The sequence below is a fragment of the Carcharodon carcharias genome, chromosome 4 (assembly GCF_017639515.1).
Source record: "Carcharodon carcharias isolate sCarCar2 chromosome 4, sCarCar2.pri, whole genome shotgun sequence".
In the NCBI taxonomy this organism is placed as follows: domain Eukaryota; kingdom Metazoa; phylum Chordata; class Chondrichthyes; order Lamniformes; family Lamnidae; genus Carcharodon; species Carcharodon carcharias.
In genome coordinates, this window is record NC_054470.1 from 51,660,202 (window position 1) to 51,677,945 (window position 17,744).

Here is a 17,744-nt window from a genome sequence, read left to right on the forward strand (position 1 = left end):
ATGTCTCATGGTCTACTTATATTTAAAAGCTGAACTTTAATTCGGTCTCACTCCCATAAGTGACCTTGAACATCCTACAATCTGGAAGACTGCTTTAGTACCCACTTCTAGCTAAATGGTTGTAGGTCAGGAAGATATGACAAAACCTCTCTCTAGTTTCTGCACCCCCCCAGGTGAATGCACGGATGCTATGGTCTGACATATGCCACCATGTGTCCTGTATGTTAAAAGACAGACTGAAAAATATTTTTGAAAAGCAAGAAACTGCTTGAATAACAATTAACTAGCTTCTTGTGCATGAAATATACTTTTCCAGAGATACATTTATTTCATACCAACTATACAAAATACACAATTTTACACTTTCCAACTAGAATCCACTCAAAACTAGCTGCCATGCAAACCCTACATTGTTCAGTTGTGCTTTGTTCATTTGTGCTTGGGTCAGGAGTCTCCAACTGTCTCTTTGCCTCAGAATCCCCTCAGGGATTGCCCCACTAAGCCCGAGCTGCCAAACAGTTACTAACTTGAAACAAAAAACACCCCTTGCTGTGGAAAATCACTGCATCTGTACTTAGAATTTAACAAAACTCCCTTCAGTCATACCGAATGAAAAACAGCCTAGGGTTAGGACGAAAACTGCTGCAGTGTGCTCAACTTCCATTAATTTATTGCGCAAAAGAATAGACCAAGGACTATACTGACCTACATCATGTTCCAGATCAAGATCCATCCAATCAACATTCTAAATAACTAGTATATCTTTGGGAGTTAATCCTTTGCAAGCTGAATTTAACTTTGCATTCAATAACATGGTCCTAAGGGAAAATAGTTAAAATCCAAACTATTATACATAAGCATCAATAGAAATGGTGTATTTCCTTTCACACATTGGTTTGGAAAGTCATATGATGTTGGAAGCTGCAAATGTCATTTCCACTGATAAATACGGATGAACGTGAAGGTTTCATTCAATTCTTTCAGGGGACAAGAAGAAATTCCACTTTTCTTTTTGGAGTTGTGTGTGCTTATTTGTTACATTTGAGAGCATAAACAGAAATAATGGAAAGTGAGTTGTATTACAAGAAAGCAAGAAGGTATTAATAAACTGCAGTTGGAATACAGAAATGTTTCTTTTTGCACTTAAGTAAATGGCATGTTACATTTTTTGCATAAAAAGCACAACTTGGTATCCAATTAAAAAAATGAGAAACTTTTACAAACATGATCATATTCAAGGCGTTAATAGCGATAGACACTATTTTACTTTGCTCGCACCAACTGCTTTTTCCAAATCCTCTCAAATGAAGAAATACCAGGAGTTGAAGCCTAGAAATCAGCTATTTGTGCCTTCAATTACAAATTTATATGTGTATTATGTAAACTACAATGTAATCATGACCTTTTGTAAGTTAGTTGATGTGTTATTATTCCAATAGCCATTCTCTCTAAAAAGCTACTGCTTGCTGAATGGTGAGTGTAATACTGAATGAAACTTGTCTGAGACACCTGGTATTTTAGATCAATAGGAATTCAAAAATAGCTGCTGCCACCCCAGTATGAAAAACGTTACAGGAACAAATTATTATTTCTTTACATTTTAAAAGTATTAAACAAGTCAGAGTTGTTTGTACTGAGGAGCAATCTTGTTTGCTGTCTTCACTAGGCAGTCATTTTCTCCAACAACATTTCTACACCCTTCACATTTTCCATCTTCTTTAACTTTGGAATGAGACTCTTTAAGCCTTTTTTTACTTTCCTGGCTGCATCTTCATCTTTACTCTGAAGAAGACTTAAAAAAAAAGAAAAATACATTAAATCCCATACTTGTAACAATATCACACGAGTTCAAACTGAGGTTGCTCTTTAGGAAATGAACTGCCTTTTTGAATTTCAATAGCAGTAACAGAAACCTACTAAATTGAAACTGCATGAATACACAGCAAAGTCTATTTTAAAATCAGACTTGTGAAGCACACTGATCTTTTACGTAGAAAATAGTCACTTCTCAACACTATGAAATGCCATGCTCCAATATAAAATATCCTTTGATTGAAGTCAATGACACCATTAAACCTCAAGAGTGAGATGAGAAAGGGAAACTTAAGAGGTGGATGGTATTACCATGAGCCTTGTAATTTGGTGGTGGAGGTCAGGATCTTGGGAGGTGCGACTGAGAAAGCTGTGGCGAATTGCTCCACTCCATCTGACAGATAGTACACACTGCAGCCACAGTAAATTGATGGTAAAGAAAGTGAATCTTTAGGATAGTTGATGAGGTGCTGATGATGCAAACTACATTGCCCAAGATGGTGTCAAGGCTGGGTGTTGTTGAAGCCGCATCCAATCTGACAAGTGAAATATATTCCATACACTCCTGACTTGCGCCTTATAGGTGATGGAAATGGGAGGCGAGTCAGTAGCTGTAGAATGCCCAGCATCTTACATGCCCCAACAGCTACAGCAAGTATAGGCTTGATCCAGTCGAGTTTCAGGTTAATGGTGCCCACCAGGATGTTGATGCAGCAATGTTGTATAAAGGGGGAATTCAATTCAATCAGATTTAGTGCTCTAAACACATCCCTCCCATCCTAGGACCATCTCATTCAAATGTATTTTACCACTCTTGACTCTCTACCTTATTTCCAATCAGCATACTCATTATCCAGCATTTTATGAAGTTCTCTGGAACATCTCTGCATGCTTTGAGAGCAATAGGAGCTTAAGTACGCTTCTATTTTGCTAGAATCAAGTATTTTTTAATTCTGCCACTAAAAGATTAGTCATACACAATTCTGGTATATGAACACCAATTTAATTAATATGCATATATACGTACAATGAAATCATGTTACCATGAATTAGAATTTAATGCTTACCAGCAAAGCACAATAGCTCCACGGTTTACCTGCACCCAGGTCTTTAGATTCTCAATCCCAACATATTCTACCAACGTTCTTGCAAAGGATTCTGTAATAAATATTTAAAATGCATTCAGTAATTTTCCACGGAAGCTTTGGCTTTTGCTTAAGATTTTAGGTCTTATTCTGGAGCAGTTACTTTTCACCTGCAAACAATTTTTTCACATTAATACAACAGGCAATTGATCCTGAAACAGATTAATTTACTTTGATAAGTATGACAAGGACATAAATAGAACTGTCTACACAGGTTATAACAGAGAACGCAATGATTAATCTACTGGCCTTCTAGAATGCCACTGCAGAAAAACCATCAACATAATCTAATTTGGCTTTTAGTCTCAGGTTGAAAAGCTTGCAAAGATATTGCTTAAAAAAAGTGTCCAAATATCACTGCACATAATAGGAATGTATATACTATCGATAGATTTGATCATCTGGTTCAAATTTAAAATGCTTGTCATTGGAAAGCATAAATGTCTATACTTTGTTGGTAAGCAGTCTACCCTTAACACAGGTTTAAAATAAAAGTTTATATTTTCAACATGCCTCTTTTCAGTTTTGAAAGCTAAGTCTAGTAGTAGTATTCACATGTTAACATTTTGAACAAAGGCAATTTACATTTTGAACAAAGGCAATTGACCAATGTAATGGAACACAACTGGACTTGAAGTAGACTCCCAGTTAAATGACACCTTGGAAAAAGATTCATCGACTGAATTGATCTTAGTTGGTCAATATTGACCCTCTTGTGTGATTCCATTGGGATAGAATAAGGCTTTTAAGGCCATGCTTGCCAACTGAATCAGCTCTTCTACAGTCCATAAATGTTTGAGTGTAAGTTGGAAGGTTGTGTTTAATCAAACAGGGGAAAACAGCAAAACGTATCACAACTGTCAGTAGCTTAAATATGAGTACAGAAGTTTGCTTGTATGTATATATATCTCAGTATTATTACCAAAAATAGATTAAGCCAGCACTGGTTGAACTCTGTTGAAGGAAGCTTACAGCCATGGATGACAACTCAGCACAGCCACTTCTAAAGGAGAAGGCAGAAAAGCCAAGAGAAAGGCAAAAATGCCATAGCAGTTAAAGCACTAAAAAAACACTTTCTCTTATGCTGATGTCAGAGGGTTAGCCGAATACTGGAACTTATAAAGAATGTATTTATTATTCTTAAACAGGATGTGGGCGTCGCTGGTTAGGTCAGCATTTATTGCCCATTCATACTTGCTGTCAAGAAGGTGGTGGTAAGCCACATTCTGGAACTGTAGTCCATGTGGTGTAGGTACACCCACAGCGCTCTTAGGGAATTCCAGGATTTTAACTCAGCGACAGTGAAGGAACAATGATATAGTTCCAAGTCAGGATGATGTGCAACTTGAAGGTGGGTGTTCCCATGCATCTGCTGCCCTTGCTCTTCTAAGTGGTAAAGGTTGCAGGTTAGAAAGGTGCTTTTGAAGGAGCCCTGGTGAGTTGCTGCAGTGCATCTCGTAGGTGGTACGCTGCTGCCACTGTGTGACAGTGAATGTGAAGGTGATGGACGGGATGCCAATCAAGTGGGCTGCTGTGTCCTGGAAGGTGTCGAGCTTCTTGAGCATTGTTGGAGCTGCACTCATCCAGGTATGTATTAAAATACAATAAACTTAAACTTGTTAAGCAATCTTGCACAATCCATGTAACTCGGCTAATTATTAAGTAAAACGCATCTGGTAAAATGTTGTGATGCACAACTTTGTGCTGGTATCAAATGCATGGTCACAACTGTGAAATCACACTTAGTGCTGCGCTGCTGGCTTGGAATATATGGTTAAATACCTGAAAAATCTTAAGTCCCTATATAATTTTCCAATATGTATGTCGGATGCAAAAGCAGGATTTTTGGAATCATTTAGCCATGTCACCATTTTTCTGAAATTGTAAAACTTCAACTTCGTTTGTCTTCATTATTTGTTTAGCTAGATGATGAAGTTTGCGTCATTTTGTTTTTTGTCCAGAATTTACAGAACCTCCAGGTGTGCAGATGTGATTTTAGTAGTTTCAGAAAATAGCTTAGAACAGAGCAAATGGGTTTTGGACTACAAGCAGGGCTTTGGATTTGGGAAATGGCAGCACGCCTCTGCTGAGACGTGGAAATTGGATCCACAAATAGCAAATAGTTGGATTGTGAGGGACAGAGGATACTTATCTAGGTTTGGAAATCCACAGATCCAATCTGAATTCTATTGGACTGCCTGAATGTTGTCTGGCTGGTGGTGACAATGTGGACTTGGGAGTAATCGCCACTTGGTTCTGGACCAGAAACAATAGTTCTCTGGTAACTTTACTTCACCAAAAATGCCATGAAAAGACAATTCTCTTAATTAGTCAATAATGCAGAGCCCCACTTGGTGGGTAAAAATTTAAACCAACACACCAAAGCCCCAGTTGCTGGGTATGGTTACCATGCTTTAATGCAGGAGTGCAATTGCTTATCCTTGGCCCAAGTTCCTTAAAGCATCTTTCAAGCTCAAGGCAACATTAGTCCTTATAGTACAGTGGAATGGGATCAGATGGAAGAGAATGAAGGCTACAAGCATTCTATTTTCCACTCACCAAGAAGTTTCAGCTCAGAGCTGCGGAAGTCCTTAGAGAATTCCATTTTCATACTGAATAAAGGCAAAATTGCTGCCTTCCCAATTGTGACACATAACTTGTAAACCAAATACCTAAGTATCATTGCATTATATTTTTACTGAACCCTAAGGAATGGATTCAATATAAAGAAATTCAATAAAAAGTACATCCTAGTAGTATCAAAAGCAAGACATTCTGAAATGTCAATTGAGAAGAAATATTTTCCCTTCCTTTTGTGGGGCGGAAGGCACGCTCAAAGTGATAACATTTTAGTTTAGTTCAAGCGCTGAAACTTGCTCAAAAAATCAATGTGATCACTCCTACCTGACTTTCCAAGTTCTTTCATCTTTTCATCTTGTTCTATCAACCATTTAAGAACCAGGTGGCCTGCAGGGTGCTCTGCTATATGCAGCTAAAAAGAGGAAGGGGTAAAAAAAAGTAATCACATTTAAAGTATGCTCTATAGTTACCAATTTGCTCACAGTTTAATTCCACAATAAGTGAATTTAAAATAAAAGAAAAATAACATTTGAAAAGGGGATTTTAATTTTTAAAATCATACTTGCTAAGATAACTAGCACTTCTGCATTTTTTTTTTTGTCACACTTTATTCTTGTGGAGAAGCTTACCACTAAATATGCAAAACCCTCTAATTAGGTTTCCTCCCCTAACAACACTGTAATGGCTCTTGTCAAAATCACAAATGACATCCTGTGTGGCCAGTGATAAGGTAAACTTTCCCTCCTTGCCCTTGTCAATTAATCTGCAACCACTGGCACAGTTGACCACACCATTCTCCTCCTTCACCACTCCACTGTCATCCAGCTGCTCTCACCTGGTTCCATTCTTATCTAATCGTTACCAGAGAATATCTTGTAATGGCTTCTTTTCCTGCCCCTGCACCATTACCTATGGCACAGGCCAAGAATGTATCCCTGCCCCCCTCCTATTTCTCATCTATATGCTGCTCCTCAGAGGCACAGCATTAAGTTTTCACATACAAGCTGATGACATCCAGCTCTACATCACCACCAACTCCTCTGCTGTTGCTAAATTATCAGACAGCTTTTCCGACATCTGGCACTGATCAGCAGAAATTTCTTATTAAATTATATCTTAGGAACACTGAAGCTACTGTTTTTCAGACCCCACTCCAAACTCCATTCTCTAGCTACTGACTCTATCCATCTCCATGACAAGAGCCTGAGATTAAGCCAGTCTGTTCACAACCTTGATGTCACATTTGATCCCGAGATGAACTTCCAACCTCATATTTGTGCCATCACCAAGGCCGTCTATTTCCACCATCACCACTGCCCGTCTCAGCTCACCTGCTGCTGAAACCCTCATTCATATTTTTGTTACCTTTAGACTCGAATATTCCAATGCACATCTGGTTACATATCCCACAAACCTGCAGACACCCAAGACTCTATTGCTGTTGTCTTAATTTGCAGCAAGTCCCATTCCTCTATCATCCCTGTACTGGCTAACCTACACTGACTCCCACTCATACACCAACTTGATTTTAAAAATTATTATCCTTACTTTCAAATCCCTTTATGGCCTTGCCCCTTCCTAACTCTGTAATCTCCTCCCGCTCCCACAACTCTCCGAGATATCGGCGCTCCTCTACCTCTGGCCTACTGAGCATTCCTAATTATAATTGCTCTAAAATTGGTGGCTATACCTTCAGTTGCTTGGGGCCTTAAGCTCTGGCATTCTCTCCCTTTACTCCTGTGCCTCTCTAACTTACTTTCCTCCTTTAAGTCACTCCTTAAAACCTATAACCAAGTTTTTGGTCATCTAACTAGTATCTCATGTGGTCCAGTGTCACACTTAATGCCCCATCAAGTCCTTGGGGTGTTTCATGACATAACAGGCCTTATACAAATATAAATTGTTGTTACTATAATCCAATCCTATAAAAATAACCTTATATTACATAAAACTCCTTGTTCTCTATTAACCCTTTTCTTTTAATTATATCTAGTTCTCAGAGGTATTTTAATTGCACTGATGTGACCAGATTGACTGGTACTTGTACACCGCACATCTGTTTTGAAAGGACAAGGCAAATTTGAGTGATGACTTTATGAAGAAAGCAACATAATGCAAATCTGAAAACATTTAACTATTTTGGAGTCATTCTGGACAATCATTCCGAAATAGATCTGGTAAAAAGCCACAAACCAGAGATAGTGATTTTACTGGGTGGGTGGGAGGAGGGGGATCAGGAAAACAGCCCTTTTGATAATCTTTTGGCATTTTGGTGAAGTCAATTTAGTTATTGCAGCTTTTCTCTGTATGACGAAGCCTTGTAAAACTATTAGTGACAGAATATAATCGGAAATGTATGCAGAATGAGAAAGCAATTGTCTGCTTGTATGCAGGAACAATTGCAGTGAAGAAAGAAATGGTCCTGTGTAAGATTTAAAACCTATGTAATGTCCTTTAATGACCACAAGTTGATCTTGAAAATGTAATGCAGCTTTCTGCATTCAGAATTTATCAATTCAAACTTATAAAAGGCCAAGGTAAGTTAAGTGCTGTCTTTCTACAAAACAATGCAACTCAGTGATTTAAGATGCAGCATGTTTGATGGCACATAGATACAAGGGAGCTTAAAATAAAAGGCGAATATTTGCACATTACCTCACCATTATTGCCTCCAGGTACAAAATCTTCTGCAGCCAGTTCAGCGATAGCATTTAAGGCAGGCTGCACATCACCAATGGCACAACCGAGAATATCTGCCACAATGACACTTGTTGCCTTATTCATCACCATTTCACGAGCATTCTCCTGCAAGTATTGCAGCAAACATGGCGAGATGACCTCCAGCAACTCATGATGGCGGATGCTTGTATCTTTTTTACTGGGATAATAAAAGAACACCGAAATCTTATGACTCTTTCTGGACCTAAAATTTGGCAGTAATGCATTTTCATAACATTTAAATAAATTCTATGGAATATACTTTTAATTTTGATTTCTGATATTCAACTTTCAATCCCTAAATAAAAAAGCACCACATCAGAATTTACTTTCATTCTTTCTCCTCTTTTCCTTAAAGTTGGAATACTACATTTATTAGAAAAGGATGGGGAAGTAAATTATTTAAAAAACTGAAGCAAAGGCTTGGTATTGTTTTAGTTCAATTCACACACACATGTAACATAGAACAAAAATAACTGAAGATCAATTCTAGAATCAAAGACTACTTTTCAGCAACTTATGGATAGGAATATTAATACATTTATCCAGAAATGGTAATTCAAATTGAAGAAAAAGTTCTAAAGGTGTCGAGGACTATATCAATGATTGCCAAAATTTGTAGCCTTGGCTTTTATACTTGCAAACATTTTCAACTGCTCTCCCTCAGATTTTGTTCAAAACTACTTTCACAACCATCATAATGCCCCTTAAAGAACCAACTCTCAATTGTCCATGCACTCCCCAGTTCCTAGTCTCTTCTTCCTCAAAGAGAAGTCATTGTCATCAACTTCATGCCCACTACTCGCTGTTCAAGTCCCCTCAGATCAGTTCCCATCACAGAACACAGAAAAAAAATCAATATTGCCACGTAAACTTCAATAAGTGCCGGAAGGGTAGTTAATTAATGAGGACATCTGAGCTGTGCTTAAATTTATCTTAATTTCACATTCACACATGCACATTTTCAGGAAAGGAAATCACATAACATTCATAAATGTGTACCCTGGTGTGCTCATACCAATTATGGTGTCTTTACTTCCAACCCAACTTGTGATAAGACAACTATTCAGACTGGGAGCTAAACAGGTACACTTCCAAATTTGGCTAACAATGAAATCTCTTATTTAATGATAATGAGGTAAGTCAGTTTTTCTGCATCATTGGTAACTTAAAATTGTGAGAATATACGGCTATGGAAAATTTGATTACCGAGAATGTAATCTTAAGGGGGAGAGAAGAGGGCTGTTAATTGTAAACACAGCAACAATTTTTGACAGGAGATGATTGTCTGACTATCTACCCACAGTATTCCTTTTGCCTATTTCTAATGACCCTGAGTCCAATTTGTTGAAAAGAACCTAATTCCTTCTTGAAACCCATCGAGGTTTCTTGTTCCACCAGCCACTCCAATAATCTTGTCAACTACTGCAGGATAAAGATTTGTTATTCAAATGCATTATACTCTATCTTCTACATTCATTGATCGATATGAAGTTCAAGCATTGTCATTGAAATCAACAGAGCACCTGAAAATTTAAGACCAAAAGGGCTAATCCCTGAACACAACTACAGTCATTTGAACATGTGAAGCATTCTGACCTGTGGGCATTGCCATCTCCTTGCTGTAGAAGTTTAATCATTTCTGGCACGCTGTGTGCTGGGTCCCTCGGACTTAATAAATACACCAAAACCTTCTTGCCATATTTATTGTTGATCAAGTTAGGTAAGGCACCGATGATCTCCTGTAAATAGAGAGTTTCAAGATGGCATGGACAAGATGGGCTGAATGGCCTCGTTCTGTGCTGTAACTTTCCTATGGTTCTATACTAAATGGAAATCAATTCTTCTGTTGGTTCTGATTCCAGTTATGCAGATATCAAATTTTTAAATAGCCAACAGAAAGTAGTCAGTCATTTAATTTCCCAGCTCATTCAGTTCTCCTACTTAACCCATCTTCCATTTCATTTCAGACTTTCCTTCCATCCTCCACATCTCTTGAAGGTGGTAACTTTTGCTGAGATTTGATTTAACAGGGATTTGATTTAATCGGTGTCAAGGAAGATGAGAGCTCCCAACTCAGATGTGCTTCATCAGGGAATTGCATCTCAGGCAATAGAGTTCAGAGACACTGTCAAATCTGGGCAATTGTTTTCCAAAAGAACAGTGGCTTTATATTAATTTAACACAGTCATTAGCAATACATAGGCTGGGACGGGGATCGAGTAGTGGATGAAAGGCACAGCAGGGCCCAATTACTAAATATGCTCCAGGCTGAAAGTTTGCATGCTGGGAAACTACAGGGCTAAGATCTGCTGTGATACTGCTGTCACTCCACTAGAGGGCAGTAACTGGAGCAAGATACTCAAAGGTTGCTAGCCCTCATCAGCGTATCCTCCAGCACAAAGTACCATCTTTGGGAGAAAGTGGTGGAGGAAGACTAGGAGGAAAGGGAAGAACCTAGTTTTGAGACGTCCTGTACACAGGGAATGTTAAAGCTTTGACTTTAGAAGATGCTCAAAGCAATTTTATAACTTATAATGTTTAGAGCTCTCAACAAACATATCCTTTTAAAACAACCTCACTTTGAATAACAATTGCTCGATTTTCAATTCAACTTCATCTTCACCTGCTCAAATTTTATTGAAGTATCAGGCTCAACAGTAAAAAAAATTGCGCCCGTTGTTGCTTAGTAGCATTGGACACTGGCTCACTTTTGTCTAAGTTTTCACCATTAACCTTTCCAAATAACTGAGAAAAATTATTTTGTGAATTGTTTACAGGCTTCATTGAGGTTCAAACATGTCACCATTCAAAGCCTACATCACTTCTTTGGGGGCTCGGCAGCTTCAGAATGGCTTTCAGCCAACCTGAAATCAAGTCTGCTGCAAACAAGTCATTCCAGTATTCATTCAGATGCTCATCAATTCATATTTGCACATCACCCAATAGGGAAGAATTTACTAGGTTTCCTTGTCAGCAAGTGAACTGACACATTAAAACAACATTCATATTCTTTCCTACTGAAAAAATGCACTTAAACTAAAATTTCTTTCTTTTCCAAGTATTATAGAAAAAGTTTGAATACTTACTGACAGAATTATCTGTTTTACAAGTTTTGTGTCATCTATACAGTCGAAAGCAGCCATGAGAACCAAATGGGAAAATTCACCCTGCAAGACAATTTGCGTGAACTGCATGGGTCAGTATTTCAGGATTCTTTAGTAGTACCCTCCGAAATCAACTACATAAATGTTGCTCTTCGTGATATCAGGATTTAAGCCAAGAGCACAAATAAAAACTACTAAACGTGTAATCGCCTCTCAAACAAACTCATTTCTTAAGTCACTACTAAAACTCCATTCTTTAATTTTTATTGGAGAATGAATGATTGTTCCTTCACTGTTAGTCATAAAATTAAAGCTGAAGAGTGCAAAGGCTGCACCATAAAAATAAAAGTGCTGAGTAGTACAGAATGTGATGTACTGATTTGCCTCATCAATGAAGTTAAGGACAGCTAGGATTCGTTGTACTGCAAGATACCAATCTTCACTGAAGAGGTCATCATTGTCCCTCCTCACAGGTAGGGCCACTTCATTACAAATTGTTCCCACACCCAATCCTGATAAGTCAATGTGTAAACTAGTAATGGTAGGTATCATAAAGATTCAAAAATAGGAGGAAAACGGAATCTTCCAGTCCATGACTTGTGGAAGATGGTGGCATAGTGATAATGTCACTGGACTAGTAATCCAGACCCAGAGTAATACTCTGGGCACAAGGGTTCCAATCCCATCACAGCAACTAGTGGAATTTAAATTCAATTAATAACATTTGGAACTGGAACCTAGTGTCAGTAATAATAGCCATTAAACTATCATTGATTGTTATAAAAGCCCATCTGGTTCACTAATGTCCTTTAGGGAAGGAAATCTGCTGTCCTTGCCCTGTCTGGCCTATACGTGACTCCAGACCCATAACAAATTGGTTGACTCGCCTTCTGAAATGGCCTAACAAGCCACCCAGTTCAAAGACAATTAGGGATTGGCAATAAATGCTGGCCTTGTTAACAACATCCACATCCCATGATCAACTGTCAATGATAATTTGCTCCAAAACACAAGTCATGTTCCAGAAAGCAGGTAACTTTACTCCACAGGGTCATTTATGATCAAGTAACAAAGAGATGCAAAGTATTAACAAACTGAGCTAAATGTGCTCCATCTTTTAATTGACTTTCCCATATTCTCTACTTCTCCACTTTTTAAAAAAAAAATAATCTGGTTACATTTCCAAAAGGTCTTTTGGAACTGCTGGCATACAAAAAAACAAGTTGCAGATTCACATCTTACAGAAGCAATTTTCTCTATGTAGGTCTTCATTGTTTTCACAATAACTTTTCTGTCCTAGGAAGAAATAAAAGAACTTTCAGTAAAGAATTGTATCCAAACTATTCTAACAAATACATAATTGATGAATACACCAAGCTGTTTAAAAACTGGGCCCAACAAAAAAAAAAGCAACCTGATTAACTGGTCAGTGTAACCCAACGATTTGCTCCTTTCAGGACTTCAAACAAAGTAGTTTTATTCTAATTAGATTCCCTCCCCCTCCCGGCCCTCTTCTAAAAACACTGAACTGTGGATGCCAGTTGCCCTCTAGTGACTCCAAGTGGCTAATCATTATGCCTTAGCCTACATTACATTGGCAGACTATTCATCATCACATTTCTTATCTGACATTTGCATACATGCCGTTCCAGAGGCATCACTGTATAGTGATCAAGAGTCAGAAATGTTAATGACTATCTCTTCCCTAATTCAAGGCATAGTGAGTTTACTTGTAGTGGCCTGTTGTCACACTACCAATACTCCACTTTCACCCTGCCTATCATCAACCATGGGTGCATCCAGGTACTTCCTTGGAAAAATACACCACAACAAATGCATTAGACCAAAAAAAAAAGGAAAGCAAAAGATATTGTGTTCTTCTTCAGCTTACTTTGGGGGTCCCGTGCCACAAACATTGCATGGCTACTCTGCTTCCATCATGTGTGTGCGCCATATAGATGACCGCTTCTCTCACTGTTTCAATCATTTCCTGAATTCAGAAAAGTAAATTTCAAATAGATGCATCATAATTGGTGACAATATTAAAATATACTATATAATCCTTCAGTCTGCATAATACTATGCTAAATGTTATGTATTCTACTAAGTGAAGCAAACTAGGTACTGAAAAAAAATCACTAAAGTGCATAACTGGGAGTAATTTGAAGGCTGTAATCTCATCTCAAGGGCCAAGTGAACATTAAAACTACTTGAGATTCATTTGACGCATCAATCAAACCCCAAATTGCATTGCTTTCTATCCTGTTCATTTTATTGGAGTAAGTTGCAGTGAACACAACGTTCAGAATCAAAAAATCATTTGTAACAATAACAAAGAATGCTCAGCAGGTTCAAATGAAAGGCCATTGATTTGAAACGTTTCACTCTCCACAGATGGTGCCAGGCCTGCTGAGCATTTTCTGTTTTTATTTTAGATGTCCAGCAGCCTCAGTATATTGCTTTCGGGCAGAATATTTAGCTTGGCTGGGCGCTGATGTGAAATCGCTCAAGATGACGTCGCACGAGCGTCCCAATGTCATCCTGCGCTCATGTACAATTTCAGCTGGCAGGTGCGCACAAAAGTTGGAAGTGTGCCCGCCAACAATTAAATGTCCAATTAAGGTCATTAATGTCAAAATTGATTTTAATTTGATATTACTCGTCCAACCTTACGGTTGCCGGACAGGTGAATTGGCCAGGCGGACTTTGCATTTTTCATGAAACCTCATCCAAGGGCAGGATGAGGTTTCTGTTATTAAGTGAAAGAAAAATAAAAAAACTATGGACAGCATTTTTATCATATATATGTTCAGGTAACTGATAGTGACACATGGACATTTTTTTCCTGATTTTAAAAACTTTACTTAATGCTTTTCAGGTCTTCAGCTCCCTGCCTTCAGGGAGCTTCTGTCTGCACTCGTGCTGATATCAGCACATGCCCTCCCCCTGTCCCTAACCTGGCAGCATTGAGCTTCTGAGCGCGCACTTCAGGCTGGCTGGCCATTAATTGGCCAGCCAGTGTGAAATTGCTGTCAGGGCCAATCGCAGTCGACGGTCCGTTCCCCGCCCACCTGCCAACCTAAAAATTCTGCCCTTTGTGATAGTGTTAATAATGAATACATTTTTAACATGTTATTTCTTCAGAGTATCAGCCTCTATCTGCATCAGATAGCCAGAAAGTAACTGCACTCATACCAGAACAAAACCACCCCCCAAATTAACATGCAAGAATAAGACACCCTTCAACAATTATAAGGCAATTATAACTTCAAGCTTCACATGACAGTTGTGAACCACACAAGCTTTGGTATCATTTGAATGAGTCAATGAAATCACTTCAAGGCATCCAACATATTCTGGAATGGGTATTAAAAACAAAACAAACTAATCATTTGTAATTTTTTTCCATCCATCACTATTCTGTACAAGACCCTTTGTACTGATCTACAGCTGTTTGTAACTTCCTGCATAAGGATTTTTAAAATAACATTTAAGATTTAATGTGCATCATAATCACAGTGCTTTAAAAAAAAAACAAAATGCTTTGTGCACAAGGCGCTTGACCATCTGAAATGAACAAAAATCAGTGTGTTAAACTATATTTAAATTATTAATTTTTATTCTGTGTGTAATGCAACTTACTCCAATTAAAAGGAAACAGGAGCATAAACATTAAAGGACAGAGCACATTTAAAGCAATTCCACTACTGGCTGAGTTTATACAATACCTGAGATTTACATAGAAATTTTTACATAGCAAGATGCTTCACTTGATTATGGATATTAACTAGTAAATCACGAGTGATTACTCAAATTCAAATTAAGATTTGCTCCAATTTTTTTAAAACCAACTGAGATTCTAGTCCCTGACAGAGCCATAATGAAAGTGGCCACTGTAGCTGATTAAAGGGGTCAATATGGCTGGCTTTCACTTGTAAAGTATCTGGCCAGTTGTGTACTCATAAAAGCTAGTTATTACAGCTAGTCCAACTCACAATCTGAAATTGTATTTTAGTTTCAAAAGGATTAAGGATTCACTGAACAAATTTAACACAAATGTATGACAATACAGAAGATAGCAATATTTAAATTTACTAACTCGAATATTCAAAAATTAACTAATCCTTCTAAATAGACTACAACACAAATTGGAAACAATAAAAATAATGAATGGTTATAAATACAGAATAGCATTTAAAAAAAAATAATTTACCGTTCTCATTTTATCTGAGCAGTGCGTGAAGAAGTCCAAAAATGCTTTGTGTACCAACGTGTGCTTTATTACCGCCTCTCTAGAGATGACCAAGGAGATCAAATGGATTAAACTACATTTATATTATTAGCTTTGATTGAAAATTGCGTGCAAATAATTACACAATGAGCGTAACCATTTGTTAACTCTGAAAGCACGTTTAAAGCAGCTGCTTGATTGACTCTGCAAACTTATACAACTTAAGTTTCAACAGCATCTTTCACAAGATATTTCACAGTTGAGGGGGGGGTCAGACTCAGGCAGGAAGAAGAGCTAAATTAGGGGATTCAGCCAAAGATGCAATTGAAGTGGTAGGTTTTTCCAAAAACGGCTTGTGGAGGTGGAGAGAGGTTTAATAAGGGGGAGTCCCAGAATGTGGAAGCTTAGTGGAAGGAGACAGGTGACTGCCACCAATGGCAAAGCAGGTGCAAATATACACAGTCGAGGACAGATGACAGAGCAGAAAGCAAGAGTAGCAACTGGAAGGTAGCAGAAGAGACTGTTAAGTTATCTACAGAGGGACCAATGAACATATATACATATGGACAGGGCATTGGACCTGGGCAGGAAGGACAGTTAGATATATTTTTCAGAAATATAACAGAAACAAACAGAATTTCACACACAAAGCAAATACTGCAGCTTTGGAAATCTGAAATAAGAAACAGAAAATGCTGGAAATACCAAGCAAGTAAGCCAGCATTTGTGGAGAGAGAAACGATGCTAATGACCTTAAATCTCTAACATTATCCAGTTCTGGTGGAAACAAAAGTTAAGCAAGCAGAGGGTGGGGGAAACAAAAAAAGTCTGCAGTAGGGTGGAAGGCAGGAGATGTGACAACAATTTCTATTGACATAGCATCTTTAATGCAAAAAATCCCAAGTCATTTAACAGGACCATTATAAAACATAATATGACACACAGGAGTACTTTGCTTATGTGCATTTAGTCTTACAAAAATTGAATGACCTCATCTGCAGTTAGCTAGGTAGGAAAGGGTACAAGTGAAAGGTGGTTCATGCAGGATAGGATGCAGGTGGCAAAGTTCTGTATGAGTTGGAAGTTGGGAGATTAACAAAAATATCATACACTTGACAGTTTATGAGGCAATGGAATGGGATAAAATTAGGGGCCACATGAGCGAAATTAAAAAAATAGGGATGAGGTTGGCTGGCAAGAGATTTATTTTACCCGAAGAGTAAATTAGTTCTGGAATAGAATACCTTACTTCAAGAAGGTGTTAGATAGAATTCTACAAAACAATGTGATCAGAGCATACAGAATGGAGGAGTAAATTATTATGGAAATTAACAGGTCTGGTATTTCCTTGGGCTTACCTAGTTGTTTACAAGGGGCTGGATGGAATTACTTGGCACAAGACTCCTTATTGGTTAGTTGATTTCCCTTCCCCAAACCCTCACACTAGATTGAGCTGATGGGATGACTGATGTACAGGGTTGTAACCATCATGTTTCAGGTCAATTCACATACTGGATATAGAGATATTTTTATTTGGCAATACCCTAGAGACAGGTCACTTGTTTCATTGGAATTGAAAGTCTCTAATAGTTTTCTTACTTCTGTGCCATAGGAGCGAGGATCTCTTTCATTTCCCCCATTACGCCCTCTCGTTTATCAGGATTGGACTCGAGAACTTTGTCCAATGTTGGACAAAATACAGACTAGTAAACAAAAAAAAGGTTACAATTCATTTCAAAGAACAACTTTTAGAAGCCTGTTTTAAAATCATGTTCTACATAAACATTAACTATGTTCCTTCTTGTTTCTGCAGGGAACCTATGAGTACAAAGCCAAGTCACAACAGTCTACGCACTGTTGTTCTAATGCACCAAACTATCTTTCACAGCACAGTATAGCTCTAGATGAAAAATATTTATATTTACAACATTTTGTTGTACAGCAGTAGTGTTACATACACAATCAAAACTGAAAAATTGCAGTACATTTTTGCTGCTCTATCAGATTTCTTGTCGATCGTTAAATCAAAGTAATAGTTCCTCGGACCAGTGGAAATTCCATACAATTTTATGTGAAAGCTGTAGAAATTCTTGGATTAGCATGGAAAACTTGCATAAAGGGTTTATCACATTCCCAAAGACTGCTGAAGTT

General features: G+C 38.0%; 1 protein-coding gene across 2 annotated transcripts in view; it reads right to left on the reverse strand.

Annotated features, from left to right (window-relative positions):
• Positions 1-305: 305 nt before the first annotated feature.
• The window catches only part of pum3 (pumilio RNA-binding family member 3), a 37,229-nt gene continuing 19,790 nt past the window's right edge, over positions 306-17,744 (reverse strand). For both annotated transcript variants that reach the window (XM_041185713.1, XM_041185714.1), the window contains exons 9-18: positions 17,193-17,296; positions 15,576-15,654; positions 13,254-13,352; positions 12,605-12,658; positions 11,345-11,425; positions 9,855-9,997; positions 8,193-8,415; positions 5,862-5,949; positions 2,880-2,970; positions 306-1,792 (exon numbers count right to left, since the gene is read on the reverse strand). In XM_041185713.1, the coding sequence (XP_041041647.1) occupies positions 1,663-1,792; positions 2,880-2,970; positions 5,862-5,949; positions 8,193-8,415; positions 9,855-9,997; positions 11,345-11,425; positions 12,605-12,658; positions 13,254-13,352; positions 15,576-15,654; positions 17,193-17,296 (1,092 nt within the window). In that variant the 3' untranslated portion in view covers positions 306-1,662. The remainder of the gene's footprint in view (positions 1,793-2,879; positions 2,971-5,861; positions 5,950-8,192; positions 8,416-9,854; positions 9,998-11,344; positions 11,426-12,604; positions 12,659-13,253; positions 13,353-15,575; positions 15,655-17,192; positions 17,297-17,744) is intronic.